Source organism: Echiichthys vipera, assembly GCF_963691815.1.
Source record: "Echiichthys vipera genome assembly, chromosome: 7".
NCBI lineage: Eukaryota > Metazoa > Chordata > Actinopteri > Perciformes > Trachinidae > Echiichthys > Echiichthys vipera.
In genome coordinates this window covers 26,090,244-26,108,864 of record NC_139832.1, presented here as the reverse complement: position 1 = coordinate 26,108,864, position 18,621 = coordinate 26,090,244, and the positions used below count along the sequence as shown (strand labels likewise).

General features: G+C 41.2%; 1 protein-coding gene across 1 annotated transcript; it reads left to right on the top strand.

Annotated features, from left to right (window-relative positions):
* The first annotated feature begins 533 nt into the window (after positions 1-533).
* Positions 534-18,352, top strand: cfdp1 (craniofacial development protein 1). The gene is made up of 7 exons (XM_083917149.1): positions 534-807; positions 2,004-2,130; positions 3,860-4,085; positions 4,383-4,492; positions 8,762-8,890; positions 16,378-16,536; positions 17,630-18,352. The coding sequence occupies exons 1-7, from the start codon at positions 738-740 to the stop codon at positions 17,718-17,720; spliced, it is 912 nt and encodes a 303-aa protein (XP_083773275.1). The 5' UTR covers positions 534-737; the 3' UTR covers positions 17,721-18,352.
* The last annotated feature ends 269 nt before the right edge of the window (positions 18,353-18,621 follow it).

The window sequence follows — 18,621 nt, the reverse complement described above, 5'->3', positions numbered from 1 at the left end:
CTCCTGAGAAAACCCATTTTGGCCGCTTGTACTCGCGACCATACTGATTAAAATTGTAATTGTTATTTGGGGCATACATCAGTTTCATTACATTTCTTTGTCTTCCCTATATTATTCAGTGCATTCACAAAAAAGTTAAAACAATGCATCAATTTGTTTGTTCTTTAAATCAAAAAATGATTGTACGCTACTGTTATTCTTACTTGTACTATAATAAAGAGGTGGGAGGAAATATCATATCAAATATCAATAAGATTCCTAGTTTAAAGTTTGAATAATACATTTCCCAGTATTAAACTATCACACTTGCTGACTTTGGTTTATGAATTCCCCGATACACATACCCTCCGGTCATTTAGGTGGCGCTGGTGCATTTTAACTTGGTGGTCACCACAGAAGAAGATTGGCGCACTACGGCAGAGAAGCAATTTGGACCTTTAAGCTTGCCGTCGCCGCCACAGGACGTCACATCACAGTGTTCGTTTCCAGAAACACTACAATAGTCTCCCGTTTCATACATTTCGCACACTGAATGTATCTGTATCTATTACAGAATTGAAATAGCAACATTTTAAGCTGTATGTTGGTTAGTGAGGAGGCACATGAAGCTAGATAGGGGCACGTTTGGAACGTGTAAGCAATAAATAAGCTAACGTTAGAGGGACGCACACTGGCACATTGTTGCCCTTTTTCATTTCACGTTACCAACGTTAATAGTCTGAGGCTTTCCCTCCAAAATGATGACCTATTCTGACTACGACTCTGATGGATACTCGTCAAATGAAGACGCAGACTACGTCCCGTCAGGTGAGGGCGGATATCGTGTTGTGTTGTTGAATGCAGCGGTGAAGAGTTGTAGCCTAGAAATATCGCGTGGGTGGGTCTCGTGGGTTTAAGTGCTCGAGCTTTAATGCATGTTTCACATTACATCTGCCTAACATTAACTCACCCACTTAAAGTACGCATTAGACATAATAAACCAGTTTAAAATGCCCATTCTTTATGGTAACCCCGTACGTGCCGAAGTCCGTTAAGAAAACGCACATTTGTGTGTGAATTGCCTCTCAGCAAATGTACACACCTCCATGCTCGCGACTTTAAGAGCCAGTGCAAACTAATGAGTGTGCCGATCATTCCGGCTTGTGTTTGATTCATTGAGCAGCGTTTATTGCAGCATGCTTTCAGTGTCTTTGGCTGTTTCACTCTGATGTGCGGCGGGTAACCTTATGTGTAACTCCGCTATAAGTTATGGTAAATGTGCATGGAATTCGCCACCAAACACATCTGGTCAGATTCATACAGTGGTCAAATTTCGATCACTGACGGATTTATATTTGGCCATTGTGATGAACTAGATGTATGATGTGTGTGAATATATGTAAATACACATATATGATTACACTGGCAATGGCCACTTCATTAGGCACACCTCTCCAATCAACAACAGTTGCAATTCAGTACAGCTTTGCTATCAATTATCTACATTTACCAAATTACTAAATTCAATTATATAGTTATGACTGAGGTCATAGTTAAAGGTGGTGTTGTACCGGGCTGCATTGTATTGAGAGATGTACCACCTTATTCACAAACATTTCTAAAATAATGCATTATACTGCATTATAATTCATATTAATTATAATTAATATAACTCACATTACTAATTATGACCTTAGTTCTAAAATGTAAACACAGACATGTCCACTGTTGTATGGTATGCATCCAAAATCTCAAGTAATCCAACTGTTTATTGGAAGTAAATGAACTGTGTCCCACTACATTGCATGAGATCCAACTTTATACAATTTTATTACAGGGTGCTCATTCATTTGGATGACAGAAATGTGTAAAACAATAACCTAATTAATCATACCATCACAATAAAGCCACATTTCACAAGAGTATACTATGAGTTTATCACCTGGACCTGTCTGTTGATCTCGATTTATTATTCACATCTTATTCTTCTTATTCCCGCCACTTCCCGTTGTCTTCCTCCTCAGATGATAACCTCAGCGAGGATGACATTAATGAGTGTGAAAAGGAAGACCCTCTACATGAGGGGGACATTGTGCCACATCCTGACGATGTCAGCAAGAAGAAGAGGAAGAAAAAGGACATCGGTATGAGGTGAGAGGCTTGATTGAATATAAGTTGTCTTTTATCTGGTGCTTTGGTTACAGTGTAGTTCTTTCTACGCTGTAACCAGAGTCTGTGGATGAAGCTTTACATTTTTACATTTTACAATGACTGTTGGTTATCTTGCTACTTCCCCCATGTAATCACTGGTTACCGCTACAAAGAGAAAACATTACAGTTATTTAACTAGAATGAAATGAAATAAAGTAAGGAAACATAATGGGAATAAAACTTTAATACGTATTTGTCCATAAACATTATTTCTCAGATTTTCATCTGCAATAAAGACTACAGCTCCTATGATGCCACGCGTTTACTTTACGGCGGTGTCATGTTTTGATTGAGAGATCCCTATTTTCCACTATTGCTGCTGCCGCTGGAGATGGGTCCCAGCGCTGGAGGGGGCCAAAGCCTGGACCTCTGTAGTGGGACACTATTGATCATTTCCCTGCATTATATGTTCTGTAAAAAAAAGTTTTCGTACCAGCACATATCGGATACTGGAAACATAATAGTTGATACCAAAAAATACTAAGGGCGCACTCACACTGTACCGTGCCCCGTGCTTTGGGGTACTTCACCACCCTCCCTCTCCCCCCCGCAGCCCAGGCCCGTTTGTACTCGCACTACCTGGGCCTCGGCGAATGCTTCTTGCTGCCTACGTCATCACACTGTAAAAAGTCGCACAAATTGATTAACGTCATTGCGATGCGTCGCTTTGTTTATAAATCTTTCCACAGACCTCAGAGTTTTTGTGCGTCTTGTCGACTGTTTTTGAATATTTTCATCTGACCAAATCTGCAGTAAACACTCCACCTCCGCATCACACCAACGTGAAGCCTACCGCTGTAGGCCTCTTGCTCATGCTCGTACACGTGTGCACGCTCGTATCAAAAGCCCACCTCTCCCAAACGGGCCTTGGCCGGCAAGAGTACCGCAGTTAGGCGTGGAGCGGTTGCACTCACACTGGTCAAACGAACTAGACTTTAGCCGTGAAACCTGTTTGGGCACGGTATGGATGGACAGTGTGAGTGCGCCCTAATATGTGAAAGACCTATATCGGCCAACCGATCGGTCTGGCTCTAATAAAAAGCATTTTATCAGCATTTCATTCAGGGACTTTTCCTAAATTCTTGACCAGAAATAACCACTATTTCTATCCGGTTAACTTCAATAGCATATGTTTCAGTGCATTTTAGAGCTGAAATATTAATGGATGAATCGATCAGAGTAAAAAAAATAATCAGAAATTTCTTAATTCCAGCTTCTTAAATGTAACAGTCTTTGGATTTCTTTACACCTCTATGACTGTAAGTCTACTATCTTTAAGTTTTGGACAAAACAAAACATTGGAGGACGTCATCTTGAGCTTTGGGAAACACTGATCGCCATTTATCGCCATTTACGGACATTTTATAAACCAAACAACAAATCGATCAATGAAGAATATAATCGACAGATGAATCGACAATGAAAATGATTATTTGTTGCAGCCCTAGTCCTTAATCAGACACACACAAGAAAAATCTAATCTTAATACCATACAGGGCTTTAAGTGCTTAGGCACCATGCCTGATTTCAGTTTTGTTTTTTATTAATATCGTACCTAATCCAATACATTTTACACATTGCCTCCTGAACAACTTTTTAGGCTCACAAGTCTTATTTCTTAACAAAAGAAGATTTATTCCCTGGTATCCTTGAAAAAAAAAAACTACAGGAAGAGGAAGAAAGGAGTGCTGAAAGTAGAAGAGGAAGAGAAGGACGGAGATGGAGCAGAAGAGGTGCATCCGCCACAGGAGGAGGTGGAAAAACGAACTGAGGTGCGGGAGGAGGAGGAGGTAAAACAGAAGAAAAAATCTGATGACCTCTGGGCGAGTTTCCTGTCCGACGTTGGATCCAGACCCAAAGAGACTCCTGCCTCTCAATCAGATATCAAACAGAAGGTAAATATGTTTTAAACATTAACGTACAACAGAGGTGGTACTATAAAACGTAAACGCTAAGGGGTACCAAATTCTAAACCAAACTTATTAATGGTAATTTCAGGCAATGAACCCGTAAAGGGGGCCAGAGGCGTTTTTTTTACCACTGTTCCTCTCACTTGGGATACAACATCCAATGTATCAAGAGCATTGCTAATATAGCATATAAAGCATGAATTCTCAAACCTACAGCGTCTTCTGCGTGTGCTCGTCTTCCTTGTCTCTCCCTTAGACTGATTCTTTTGTTTTTATCCTCAGGATGACTCCTCAGTATCGAAGGAGGCTCCATCGAGTACAGAAACAAAAGCAACAGAATCTGCTAACGTCACCATCACTAAAGTGTTCGACTTCGCTGGAGAAGAAGTTAGGTATGCCTCCGAGCCATCGTCAACATTTTTGAGACATTCTGACCGTAGAAAGATTCCTAAGAGAGAGTTTTTTTGGAAGAAGGGAAACACAAGGGCCACAAAGATGTACCAAAGAATTTCATTTGGTAAAAGCAGTGTCAAGATTTTACAAATCCACAATTCGATTCGACCTTTAGATAAGATCATTAGTTCACCATTTGATTCAATTATTTGATTTCAACTGCTATGCCATCATTGGACCATCAATTCTTGTTTAGATTCAGTTTATTAGCTTTATGCCCTTACAACTTTCATTTACATGTTTATAATGGTATTACGTATAATATACCCTCCATCCTTTTCTTGTGAATGTACCACGCTATGGCCCTATTTAAATTTAATTTAAATAATTTATATAAATTGCCACTCCTGCTTTTGATATTGGTAATTGAAGCTGAAAGCCAATTGCGATTGATTTTCCTTTTTAGAACTGAAATTGAGACCCGAAGTAAAGATAAAATTGGAGCTTTCCAGCGCACAGTTAAGTTGACTCTAGCTGATAAATGTGGTAAATAAATGAGTTAAACTTTATAGTAAATAAGAGTTCCTGACATTCTGTTAATAAAATATCTCAGTGTGATCACCATAGCCAAAACATCAAAATGATTCTACAGTGTTTAAATGATGTTGACAACCTGTTTTCACATTGACCAGTAGGTGGTGCCACACACACTTAAATGCAGTCTGGATAAGTTGTTGCTGGGCTTAAGACAGATATCAATTTAGTTGTACATGGCTCTCTAAAAGCGTGTGTTTGCACAGTTATGTAACCACTTAACACGGTCATTCCATCAAAGGGCATCAATATGGATCATAACTGCCCCAGAATCATTAGATGAACAGGGCTCAACACTAACTTGTAAGATTGGTACAACGGTTGGCAACCTGGCATCAGCTTCTTGACATTTTATTTTATATTTTGAGTAATTAAGATACCATGCAGTCATACGACAGCCTATTAATGAATATGTGACATAGAAGACCGCAAAATGTCCAAATTTCCTTTTAGTTTTTCGTTCAGGTTTATCTGGTTCTTTGTCAGTTGAATCAGTTGCACATATGTAAGTGATGTTGACGTGTCACGGCAAAAATACATCGGCTGCATACATGGCAGGACACAGGATGCCCGCAGTGGAGCGCATCCGTTAGCTGCTACATGGGTTAAGGAAGCCCTGCCTACCCACACGATCACTGCACATCTATGTTTTCGCTCAATACGGCCTTTCAACAGGTAAAAACTATATAGAACTGAGAAAAAACTGTTAACAAATACATCACTCATTGTGTCAGGGGGCACTGTGAGGCAGCACAGATTCCAAACCTGCAGAAACAACTGTTTTAAAACTCAATGTGCACCCAGTGAAGCTGGCTGCAGCCACGCACACTGACAGAGCCTGTGTAGTAGCTGCAAGCTGCTGTGCCTCTGTTCCCCATGTATGTCCTTCCTCCATCTATCCGTCCATCCTTCCATCCTTCCTATCTTTACTTCCTTCCTTTCTCCCTCCCTTCCTCCCTTCCATCCTTCCTCCATCCATCCATCCTTCCTATCTTTACTTCCTTCCTTCCTCCCTTTCTTTCTTCCTTCCTCCCTTTCTTCCTTCCTTCCTTCCTACCTTCCTTCCTCAATCCAACCATCCTTCCAATCTTTACTTCCTTCCTTCTTTCCTTCCTTCCATCCTTCCTCCATCCATCCATCCATCCTTCCTTTCTTTACTTCCTTCCTCCCTTCCTTCCTTCCTTCCTTCCTTTCTTCCTTCCTTCCTTCCTTCCCCCCCTCCTCCCTTCCTATCTTTACTTGCTTCCATCCTTTGTTCTTGCTGTCTGTTCTCCATCCATCCTTCCAATTTTGACTTCCTCCATCCATCCTTCCTATCTTTACTTCCTTCCATCCTTTGTTCTTGCTGTCTGTTCTTAGGGTGTTAGGAACATTTTCAGATGTAGTTACTGAAGACTGCGACACATATTTAAAATCAGCCTCAACAGCGTGTTTGAACCCGACCTTTACAATGGACCCTTTAATGTGAGCAGTGATAACTTTAATTACATGCAGCAGTCATGTCTCTGCAGAACCCAAGTAATTATCATGATAACATTTCTTCAATTATCGCCGCACAAACATGGCGTTCCCATAAAAACAGTGCTATTAGAGTGTACGATGAACATGCTGTATATCACAGAGACAGCCACACCCCTGCAGCCTGAAAGGATGCTAGTTATGTGGAGCAAGTAATGTCCCATCCTAAATGTTTACGTCTCAGCGGTCTTTACTCAGAAACCAGATATGATTCTGGCTCTAATTCATCAGATTGATTATGCATGAGGCTGTGTGCTCTGTAATTACAGCAGCATAAGATTACTACATAGATGATGGTTGTAACCCGTCCCCAGAGCCACAATAAATGCTGCAGGCTTAAACGTGTGTCGTGGACGTTCATTGCAGACAGTTTTTGTCCTAAAATTGATTTTTCACTGAAATCTGCCATCGGCTCCAAACACCACAATATTTGAATCGGGAGTATCCAGACATCCACCACCCGAGACCGCTGCTGCCGCTCGTGTCTTTGCAGCTTATTCACCGGGACTCCCATATCTTTCTCTTGCCAGAGATAGGACTCGCCCGCACTGTGTTCTCTGTGTAATTATGGCTGCATATAATTAGCATACGTAACAGGGAAAGCCTTTCAGTGCCACCATGATGGATGCAAGTGGTTGTGGCGTCTGTGCAGTGCTGATGTTCCCAGAGGGTGCAGTGGTTGTTCCCCATATAGCCTCTCTATGTAACCCCATAGTGAGACAGAGACACACGTGCATCTCTTACCGTGCGTGTCCTCTTATACCGTATAGCATGCGTGTAATGGGAGAGGCGAACCGACAGCCTGCTTTATTATTGACTTTTTAACACATGTAGATGTAAGAGATGTAGAAGATGTAGTTCACATAGATGTAGAATGGGCTCAGCAGCAGAGTTGATGGGTCACAGTTTTTTACCGTGGCTTCAGGATAAAAGGTTGCCATTTCTGTGTATTTGTATTCATTAATTTGGTAAGGAAAGGGCACATGAGCAAACATTGAATGTTAATGTGCCACAGTTAACCACGATGAACAAATTGTCACCTGCAGTCCCTTGTCAGACTGTCATATATAAACTATAATAAATAATATAAAACATATAGTTACATATATATTATGTAACTAGTTTAGTTGGTATAATAAAACCATTATAACAATATCTTCCAGGCCTATCCAGCAGTGTTATGCATCCCTTAACATATGTCTTTTCATTGCTCATAATGAGGAAGACTAAGGTTAAATGAACCCTTGAGGAAAATCAGCCAAAGAATCTGCACAGAAATATCAAAATGGACTTCCACTGATAGAGAATGGAAGGGATATGCTTTTTCATTTATTTTGACTTACATTTGTGAACATACATGTGTAATTTCGAGCAAAATGTGATACTCAAATTGAAGAAAAACTGGAAAAAAACATTGAAAATGTGTAACAGTGAGGAATCTAATACTCAAACGTACCTACTGTGATTTAGAGGAGGAGGAGGTCTTTTTTGTTAGATATCTGAGAGTTCAAGCAGGGACACTGAATAGAAACTAAACGTCAAACCACCGAGATTCCGCTAGAAGCTACAAAAGAACTGAGAGCTGAACACGGAGACTTTAAGAAGGCTCTCCAACACAGATATTAGTTGAGTCTTGCGACACACACTTGTTTGAGGGGGAGCAGGGGGGTCAGTGCGAGTTGGTACGTGTCCAAAACGACTATCATTTGCCCGCTTCCCATTCACTGACTATGTGAGCAGCCTTGCAAGTCTGTCGCGTTGAGTAGAAACAGTATATATTAATATATACAGTCTATGGGAGGAACTGATAACTGCTAGAGACAAGCCCAACAAGCGTGCGATGCTCGGAAGCGGGGTGACCCCTCGCATGTAAAAACGCAGCTCTGGGCACCTACCTTTATTTGCAGTTATGTCACCATAGTCTGCTTAGTATTGGGTCAGACATTGCCCCCACTCAGTAGTAGGTCTATCTCGGGCTTGTGTCGTGGCACCCTTAAAAACGTCCCTTTTCTGACCTTTTTAGTTTCCCTGTGGTGAAAAGGCTTGAATCACCACCATATACAATCCGTTTCAAACTGATCCTTAGACTTACTGTATACTGTAGCAACTCCTATCCATCTTGTTGAGCACATTGTGTGTCTGTCCCCCACTGTCAGGGTGAATAAAGTGGTATCGGCAGACTCCAAAGAAGCCAAGAGTTATCTGAAGAGCCAGAACACTGAAGAGGAGAATGGAAACGAGAAGGAGGCCTCATCACCCAATCAACCGTCTCTTCCCGGCCCCAGGTACGCACACACCTTTACACATAACGCTCAGCCACCACACCAACATATACTCATTTGATTTGAATCATATAGATGCTGCAACAAAGGAGCGCCAGGGTTGCCTCAGTCACCACATTTGAAGTTGCACTGGTAGTGACTTTACAGAGAAGATGTGTAGAGATGTGGATATTAAGAATTCTGTAGAGTAGACTCATTGAAATTATACGTACTTTATTTATTCATCATCCACTATGTGTGTGCTTTAAATACCATGGCAACTCAAATAATTTGGGGATGTGCACCCCTTCCCCCAGCCCCCCCTCAAAACCCTAGACAGGAAACAGGAAATCATCTTCCAACAGACAGGAAGTACAGTGTGTCCACAAGCTATTTCCTACTTATCTCGTGTGTGTGTGTGTGTGTGTGTGTGTGTGTGTGTGTGTGTGTGTGTGTGTGTGTGTGTGTGTGTGTGTGTGTGTGTGTGTGTGTGTGTGTGTGTGTGTGTGTGTGTGTGTGTGTGTGTGTGTGTGTGTGTGTGTGTGTGTGTGTGTGTGTGTGTGTGTGTGTGTGTGTGTGTGTGTGTGTGTGTGTGTGTGTGTGTGTGTGTGTGTGTCCCAGCAGGACAGGAAAGAGCCATCAGCACCACTCCCTCGTTAATCTTGCTTGTGCGCACACTCAGATAGATCTTATGAAGTTGTTTGTTTGTTGCAGATCGAGGGGACGTTGTTATATAACGTCGCAGCAGTAGTAAAATTAACCCCTTCCACGGCCACCCCTTTTTCTAAGAGTGTTGATGGTGGGAGACAGTGGATTTCCAGGGGTAGATAGGAAATCAGCAGTACATAATAGTAAATATATAGCTGCCATTCCCATGCTCACTTATGTCTCATAAGTTGTTGCAGTAACCATTTTTACTATGCAAGAATTAAAAAAAATGGTCAAAATACCACATTAAGACACCCAGACCTTGAGGAAAACCATAGAAAAATCCATGTGGTGATTTGGGATCAAAAACGTTTGAGAGTCGGAGATTTCGGAACAAGAACTGCATTTTTTTTATTAGCCTAGCTTAGCATAAAGACTGGAAATATGGGAAACAGCCAGCCTGGCAGGGCACAGAGTTCAAAAATACACCTGTTTCCCCCTACTTCCAGTCTTTATGCTAAGCTAGGCTAACCACGTCCTGACTCCACCCTCCCAAACTTAATTCACTGACATGAGACAGAAATCCATACGCTTCATCTCACTGAAGCAAGTGAATTACCATATTTCCAAAATATGGACCACTCATTAAACATCATGTTTGGTCCTAACTGCATGGGGAGAAGTAAATATGAAATTGACTTTGTTTTTACCTTGTTTGGTTGTGCAGTGTTCAGAAAGTAACAAGTCAAAATGTCCATCAGTAGATAGTATAGACCAGTGGTTCTCAAACTTTTTCAATAATGTAACCCCTTTGGAATATTTTGTTTCAGCCAGGTACCCCCTGACAATGAAAAAAAAAGCCTTTATAAAGCCTGAAAAAAAGCCTTTATAAAGGCTTTAAAATGCAAAAGCACTTTCTACGTTTCGACCACAAATCCTGATTGTTTTTCGTTGCGAAACTTTACAGCAGTTGAAACAGGAATGCGGAATATAAAAAGGGGAATTAGGAATCATGCATGAGTAATATTATTTTTAATTAATAATTTAAATGATTTTTTTAATCTCATGTACCCCCTGCACTACTCCAAAGTACCCCCAGGGGTACGAGTATGCCCAGTACCTTAGTATAGACAACCAGTTTGAGGCTCAGTACAAAACGGTTCTTTCTTCGGTACAGTTCCTGAAATACAGCAGGGTCTACCACTAAACACACATTTAGTTTTTCTAATACAAATATTTCAATCAAATATTTATGACATTACACAAGATTTCACTCCAATGAATGATAATGTTAGTTTTACTGAAGGCGTCAGTTTGTCGGTAATACATTTACAGTGCAGTTTGGTGCAGGTTGGCTTTGCTGCTGGATGTTTAGTAATGCGTGTTCCATGAGGAATACAGATACATAGATAAGAATGACAAACAAGATGGCAAACTTCATAGTTATAAGAAATTGAAATGTGTCAATATATGAATAGTACAGATGAAAAGATGCAGCTGCAATGGAGTTATTGGTCTATTCATGGACGGGAAGGAAGTCACAGCCTGCACAATGACACGGGTTTGGACACACACTCTCTCACACACACACACACACAAACACACACACACACACACACACACACACACACACACATACACACTTGAAGCTGGAGCACTCCAGCAGCTGGCCTGGCTGTGTGTGCTGAAACACCTAGGATAGATACTGTACAGAACAGAGTTAGATGAAAAGATGGATGGGATATTTTGAAAGGACTTTTACTAACTTATATAGCACCTTTGCACTCTTCTGACCACTCCAGGAGCTTTTACACTACTTTTCACATTCATCCATTGACACAGACACTCACATTACGAGCCACAAATGGTCCAAACAGCCAAGTGTGGCCAGCTACAGTCCCGCCAAGTCGCTGTTCAAAGTTGAGGCCAGCTCAAGGGCAGTTGTATCAGTCAGTGTGTTACCTACAGTAGATGGCAGGCGGCATGCTTTACGTTTGGAGAAGCATGCAGGAGTACCGGCATGGAAGCTAAGCAATATACTGCTCTGAATCGGGGCAGCAGATAAACTTATTTTAAACACCTAGCAAGATCTACCACTAAGCACACATTTATTCGGAATTCACAAGGAACTGCATGCCATTCCGAATTCACAAGGAACTGCATGCCATTGTTAGTGTAATCCATTAACCGCTGAAAGTCTGACCCAAACAGCTGATCTGCGGCGTAATGCAGCGCATAGCAAAGTTGTGCTTCAGCTGTTTCGGCAGTCCTGCCTGCTTCTCCAAACTGGTGGCGTGCCGGCCAAATACGCTGACTAATGAGTTCCTCACACAGCCATGCTTCAAAATATCATAACTATTGATAGCATCAGAAGTACCGAAACTATAAAAAAGAGCAGATCCACAATCAGAATTTCAACCCAAGGCTGCACAGATGAAACAATGGAAGAAAATCAACTCTGTGTTTGTATGTGTTAAGTAACTTTGTTAATAATAATAACAATAATAATAATAATTTAATAACTTTTTTTCCCATTTTGCCATAGTGTGTTATTTTGGTTTTTTTAATGCTTGTGTTGTAAAAACGCTTACATATCTGATTTCATGACAACCTCAGTATGAATCCACTTTGGAATTTTTTGCCTTTTGTTGAGCTTTACTGCATGAACAAACCAAACATCAACACACTGCAATTTGAGTCCATTGCTGCGAGGTTCTCATGGCTGCATGTCATTGTGGAATAACTCAAATGACTGGTGTTTAAGCGGTTCACAATAATTAACAACGTCTGTGTCCAGTCATGCAGCTGTAAATGAAAAGCTCGCTCTTCTGTGGTCTCCAGTGGAACATCATTATGCTTTCACAAAATGATTAATAGCTTTTTTCTAGACTCTTTTCATACTGTGTAAATCACTCTACTTAAGAACTTAGTAACTCATGTATACCACAGGATGTATACCATAATAAGGCTGGTGATGTGAGAGACCAGGGGTGATACGAGAAAGTGTGATGATAGGCGAGCTGAAAAAGAAAATGAGATCATTGGAAGATGGCACTGAAGTGCTAAACAGACCTGTTCCTCATTGTTTTGACCTTTGAACCCCATCTCATTAAATCAGTCCCGTATGTGAAAGGGCAGTGAGCGTTCTAAATTAGCCCACCTGACTCAGTGCATTCACTCTTGTCCATCCTGGATGGATGGTCGTGTGTGTGTGTGAAGGCTTTTATTGCTATCTTTGTGTGGACCAATTTCATGAGAGCCATCCTCACTACATCAAAAGACTGTTAAGAGGTTGAGGCTTGTTTTTAAGTTGCGGGTTAGAATAGGGTTAGGATTATAAGTATTTAGTTGTGATGCTTTAGTTTTAGGGATTTTAAATGGATTCTGTCAATGAGGGCCCTCACAAGTTTGGCAGACCTGTTTGTCAGCGTGTGTTTGTGTAAATGGGACGTTACATTAGCAGCTTGTCAAAGCAAGCCTCTCTATAGAGTGGAACACCGTATAAACAGAACCATTAATCACATGCTTCAGGAGATGGATGGATGCTGGGCCAGTTTGTTTTGTATCCCTGCATGTCTTGAATATTTTGCATACGGCAGAGTTATTGGCTGCGTGCTCGTCTTTATATGCGTACGCGTGGACCAAAGACGGTATAAAATATGGAAGTAGTCTCTATGTCACCCATCAGGAGCTGAGGCGGGCCGAATGGAGACTACACTCTCCTGCGATGGCATGCGCCTGCCACTCAAAGCAGCCCCTAATTATGCATAACTTTGAGCCTTAATATAATTTAACGGGGTGAGTTAGATAGAAATTCATCCCCCTACGCCGGTCATGATTGGAGAAATTAGCTATAGAGGCCAAATAATTTTTTGTACCAGGCTGTAAAGTGCTGTAAACATAGGAAAGTAGATTGCTATTGCCATAGGGCTTCGCTGCCACCTTTAACCTGCAGTCAGAGCGCTGAGCAACCTTAAGGTGGGCCGAGGTGGTGATGAGCAAAACTTGGAGGAGCGGCTCGTCATTAAAAAGAACACATTTAGATTACAAAAAACACAGTCAACGTCACATAATGTGATTTTTTTGTATTTTGTGGAAGCACAGCACAGATATGATGGGTAAAAGTGGGACTTGCCATGACAACCCTGATAGGAAGTGTCCAAATTGTTTTTGTAACATTTGCGTACAGAGATGCTCCATGACAGATTTAGGGATTATTGGATTCATTTCAATTCAATTCAGTTTTATTTATAGTGCCAAATCATAACAGAAGTTCTCTCAAGACACTTTACATATAGAGTAGGAAAAGGCCACAGTCAATGACTTATTTATTATTTACATAGACCCAACAACAACAACAACAATCTTGTGCACATAGTGGCAACAAAATCCTTCCCAATAACAGGCAGGAACGTCGGACAGACCAAGTTCTACGAAGGACGGACATCTGTCTTGACTGGCTGGGGAGGAAAAGAAGGAGAGAGAAGAGAAAGAGACTGGCAATAGAATCAGGAAGACACAAAATAACATGGCAACCAAAAGAAAACAGTGGAAAACATGTGGTCACTGTTGGACAAGTGAGGTTGAGACAGATGGGCACTTTCTCCTACAATGAACAAAGTGTAATGACATAAGAAATGTTTATTTTAACAAGTTCAACGCCGTTATCCCAGAGTTCAAAGAGCTGAATGAGCTCTTTAAACTAAAAATACTCTTCGGAGAAGGAGACGGAGCACATTTAGCTGCTCACTATATATTAACATGCCACAACCAGAGAGACAGTGAGTGATCGAAATGCGCATGCACGCACGCACGCACGCACGCACGCACGCACGCACACACGCACGCAGCGTGAGTGATAATGTATATAAGGTATATAACGACTTATTGTATGGTATTTTGATGCTTTGCTTTGACAATATTGTTTTTCACAAGCATGCGCACACACACACTCCCTTTTTACTATTATTATAATTATTTTTTATATCATTTATTAGTTTTCTTTATTTATTATACCTATGAAATGTACGTTTTATTGAACTTTTATAATTTGGCAACATAGTCTTTGTGAAGTTCATGCCAATAAAGCTGAATTCAACTGAAAATTTAATTGAGCGAAGGGACAGACAGATGGAGAGAGAGACAAAGACAGACAGACAGTCCTAGAGATGCAAGAAACCACAAAAGTAACAGTAACTATAATAATATCTATAGTAATGTGAACAGGACTTATATGTTACTATTACTGATAATGTTTTTACGGCTACACATTTAATCATTTATAGAACTAATGGTAGTATACTGTATATGAGTAATAGTAATAATAGCAGCAGGGAGTGTCATGCAGGACCGCGGCAGCAGAGACCTGCGAGACGACAAAGCACAAACAACTCCGGGGAAGAAGTGAATTAGTAACAGAAGGAAGTTATGAGGAAAGTTCGAGATAAAATAGCTTTAGAGAGCTGAACTTATGACGGGCTAGCTTCTGATCCGTTTGCTTCTGTAACTCAATGCTCTTATTCAGTATTTATTTCATCGGTCAACAAAAACAAAAGAATGTCTTCCCTATATTTTAAGATAAACCAGCTCCAAATCTGTCCCAAAAATGTATGTATCTTTTTATTTCTTTTTGAACAGCTGTACTTACCCTGTATGGGATTTGATTGCTGTCATCAGGGTCGGAACAGCTCTAAATATTCTATCTAAACACCACTTTTAAAAAGGCTACTGCCTGTATTTCAACATGAGACCTAGCCACACATACTGTCGATAAAGGCTCTGTTTTGAGTTATTAGCGCTGATGTCATTAAGATTGTTTTGAACATTTACGACTTTCATGACCGGAATACGTCACGCAGCTTTAGAAATAGTCCTTTAAAGAAACTAGCTGAAAAAGGCAGCAGACTAAGTATTGTTACTTACAGTAATAATGTCGCCCTTCAGCTCAGCACAAGATGGTGGAGTGAACTCTCCTCCCACCCGCACCTCTCCATCCAGATTGAGCATTTTCTTCTTCTAACTGCAGGATGAATTTTTTGGCTGGATATCAGTTTTTCTTGCCTAGCAATGAGACTGTAATCATAGCTGTCCTCCGGTCTATTTTGATAGTAGGCCGTAATTGTCAGTGGTCAGCACAGCGTAAACTTGCCACTATCTAGCTATGTTTTTTGGGTTGTTGTTTTTTTTTGCAGTGGTGCATGAGTTTTTGTTGACTCTCTCCAGACTGTATGGCAAATTAAAGAAACAAAGAGAATTTAGAATCCTACCAATACGAAGAAGCCGTCGTAGTTTCACGTTCAAGAACATGAACTTGCTGTGGTCGCATGTAATGTCGGCGATCTTCCAGTGATTTGCTGTGGTTGACGCAGCTTCTTCTGGAATTCTCAGCACAAAAGTGTGATGATTATGTAAATTAAGTATCAGCCAAGCAAGTATCTGCCTTCTCTTCAAGAAGACTGTGAATCACTCCAAAAATACCAGCTGCACTGTGACTTCAGACGTTCTTAGGAAGTCTCAGCAGAGTGGCTTCGGTCTGAGCTAGTTCTCATCAACTCTTGGTACCTGATCTTGCATCTTGCTGTCTCTACCCGCTGCGTACAGTCATACAAGGCTACAAGACAAAAGTTGTTTGTTCGAGAGATAGTTGATACTAAATATGTCTCCTGCATACGCACAGTGTAACTCAGTGATGTACTGTCGATGGTCCTGTCCTGCTTTGTGATATTTACATGGTCATAACATGGTGACTGAATTGTTAAGACTAACAGTAAAACAGTAGGAGTATCCTTCACCATAACATGCTTTGGCTACTGCAGTGTCTGTCTTTAGTGTGTCATTTAAGGTTCCTTCTCCTGTGTTCGCAGTGCCAAGAGGCCGGTGGGCATGTCGAGCATCCTGAGTCGCTTCGGGGGAAAGAAACAGAAGATGAGCACGCTGGAAAAGTCCAAGATGGACTGGGACGCTTTTAAATCGGAGGAGGGCATCACGGAAGAGCTGGCCATCCACAACAGGGGCAGAGAGGGGTAGGAGACGGTCAGACCACTGGGGGGGAGGCACTATTTAGTGTTTCTCACTGAAATATATATTGTTAGAGACGAAACTCTACAAGATCGTTGAGACTTTTACTGAATCCTAAAACACACGTTCTAAACGCATCTAAAAAATAAATTTACTGCATTTCAGGCTACATCGCAGCTAACACAAGCACTATGCATAGACACGCGCACCACCACTGCTCTCTGCTGAAATCAAAATCAAGAAAATACTGAAAGTTAAAAATAGTGTTAAAATCTTGTCTTGTTTTTCGTGAACTCAGTATTGTGTATCCTGTATCCTGTATCCTTTATCCTCTCGTCTAATGAGCTGAGGATCTCGTCACACCCCTATTAAGATGTCTGCACAGTGTACACCAGAAAGTGTCATTGAAAATGAATGGGTTGCGTCGTGTGAGTGCTTACAGGGCTAGATGGCAAGCTACTGTACCTGCCGGGTAGCAGCATTTACCTGTACAACAGTAAACGAGCTGCATAGAGAGCCAGAGAACCAATCTGGTTGCAAATTGGTGATGATTTCATCCTCCATTACAGTTTTTTAAAGTCAGTAATCACAAAATGCTGACATGAGTTTTAATTATGAAGTAGAAGATGGAAAGTAGTGAGCGTAAATGGAGGGAAACATTGTTCCATATGAGCAGGAATCATGCCTGTCTGGATGAAGGGAGGGAGGGAGCCAGTGGAAGACTATCTACCCCAGGGAAATAGTACACACACACAGGCACACAGGCACACGCACAGGCTCGGATACCATAACATACTAACGTCCATCCAAGCAGAAGGTTAATTTAAAAACACTTAGAGACAACAGGGACTGAAATCATTCTACACACACACACACACACACACACACACACACACACACACTACATTGCGCACGCACTGAAGGAAAGTCATGTAACCGCTTCCTGCTGCTGAAGTGGAAAGAGATGTGGTTTAGTGTGTGCGTGCGCGTGTATGCTTATGCTCTTTGTCCCTAATTGTATTTTCAGTGTGTGCCTGTGTTCGTGAGGATAAAAGTAGGTCTAATGTTATCTTCCTGTGGGTTTGTGTGTGTGTTTAGGTATGTGGAGCGGAAGAACTTCTTGGAGCGCGTCGACCACCGCCAGTTTGAGAGAGAAAAGGCAGTGCGACAGAGCAACATGAAACAATGACACGGACTACCAGCCCTAACACGGAGCGGAACAGATGTTAAGACTTCCTGTATCTTGCTTTTTCTCTCCCTAATGACAGAGTTTCTATTCCCCCCAGTAAAGTGAGCTCAAACTGGTGCTGTGGCTCGGGTCTATTTCAGGGCGGGGGTATTAATAGGCCGAGTTTGTGGAATGATGGGGTGTTGAGTGTTCCCGTACTTCCGTTCTTGTGAGAACCAATTAAAGTTTCAAACCTTCACATTAGGATATGAAGATATACTGTAGCTACTGCTTGTGAATATTGTAACTTTTGACTTTGTCTTCTCTCGGTTTGGCATGTATTTATTAGCTTTAGCGTCTGTCGCTCGCCAGAAGACTGCAGCCAGAGCTGTTACACTGGAGTCGTAACATATTCTCCACAAATTGTTGCTGCAAACGAGAACAGAGCACCTCACCACAGCTGCCGGATTGATCCAAAAATCTAAAAGTGAATTGATTACCATCCGTACATTTATCCAATGAGTTCTGATTTCTGCTTGTCAACAGAATCTGTGTCTTACCTCAATTCTCCCTGGTACTCGTATCTAATGTTTGTTTTTGTTTTTTTTAATGAAAGAAAACGGCTTCAGCGGTGCGTTTGTAGTGCTGATCAAGTCAAGAGCGTTTTGGTTATATTCCAACCTAGCTTGGAAAAACGTTGCGTCTCACTACATTATGTACTGCTGATGGTTAAACCCCCCATGTGTACTACCCCATGTGAAAACATCTGAATTCCCCAGTTGTATTATCCAAAAATTCATTGTTGCAAACGACCCTACTTTGCAACATCTATTTTTTCTAACAAAAAGAAGTCGGAATGATTTGATTCCTTTTCATTGTATTTGAGTTCTACACATAGGGGCTTTTATTAGCTGATAGAGTA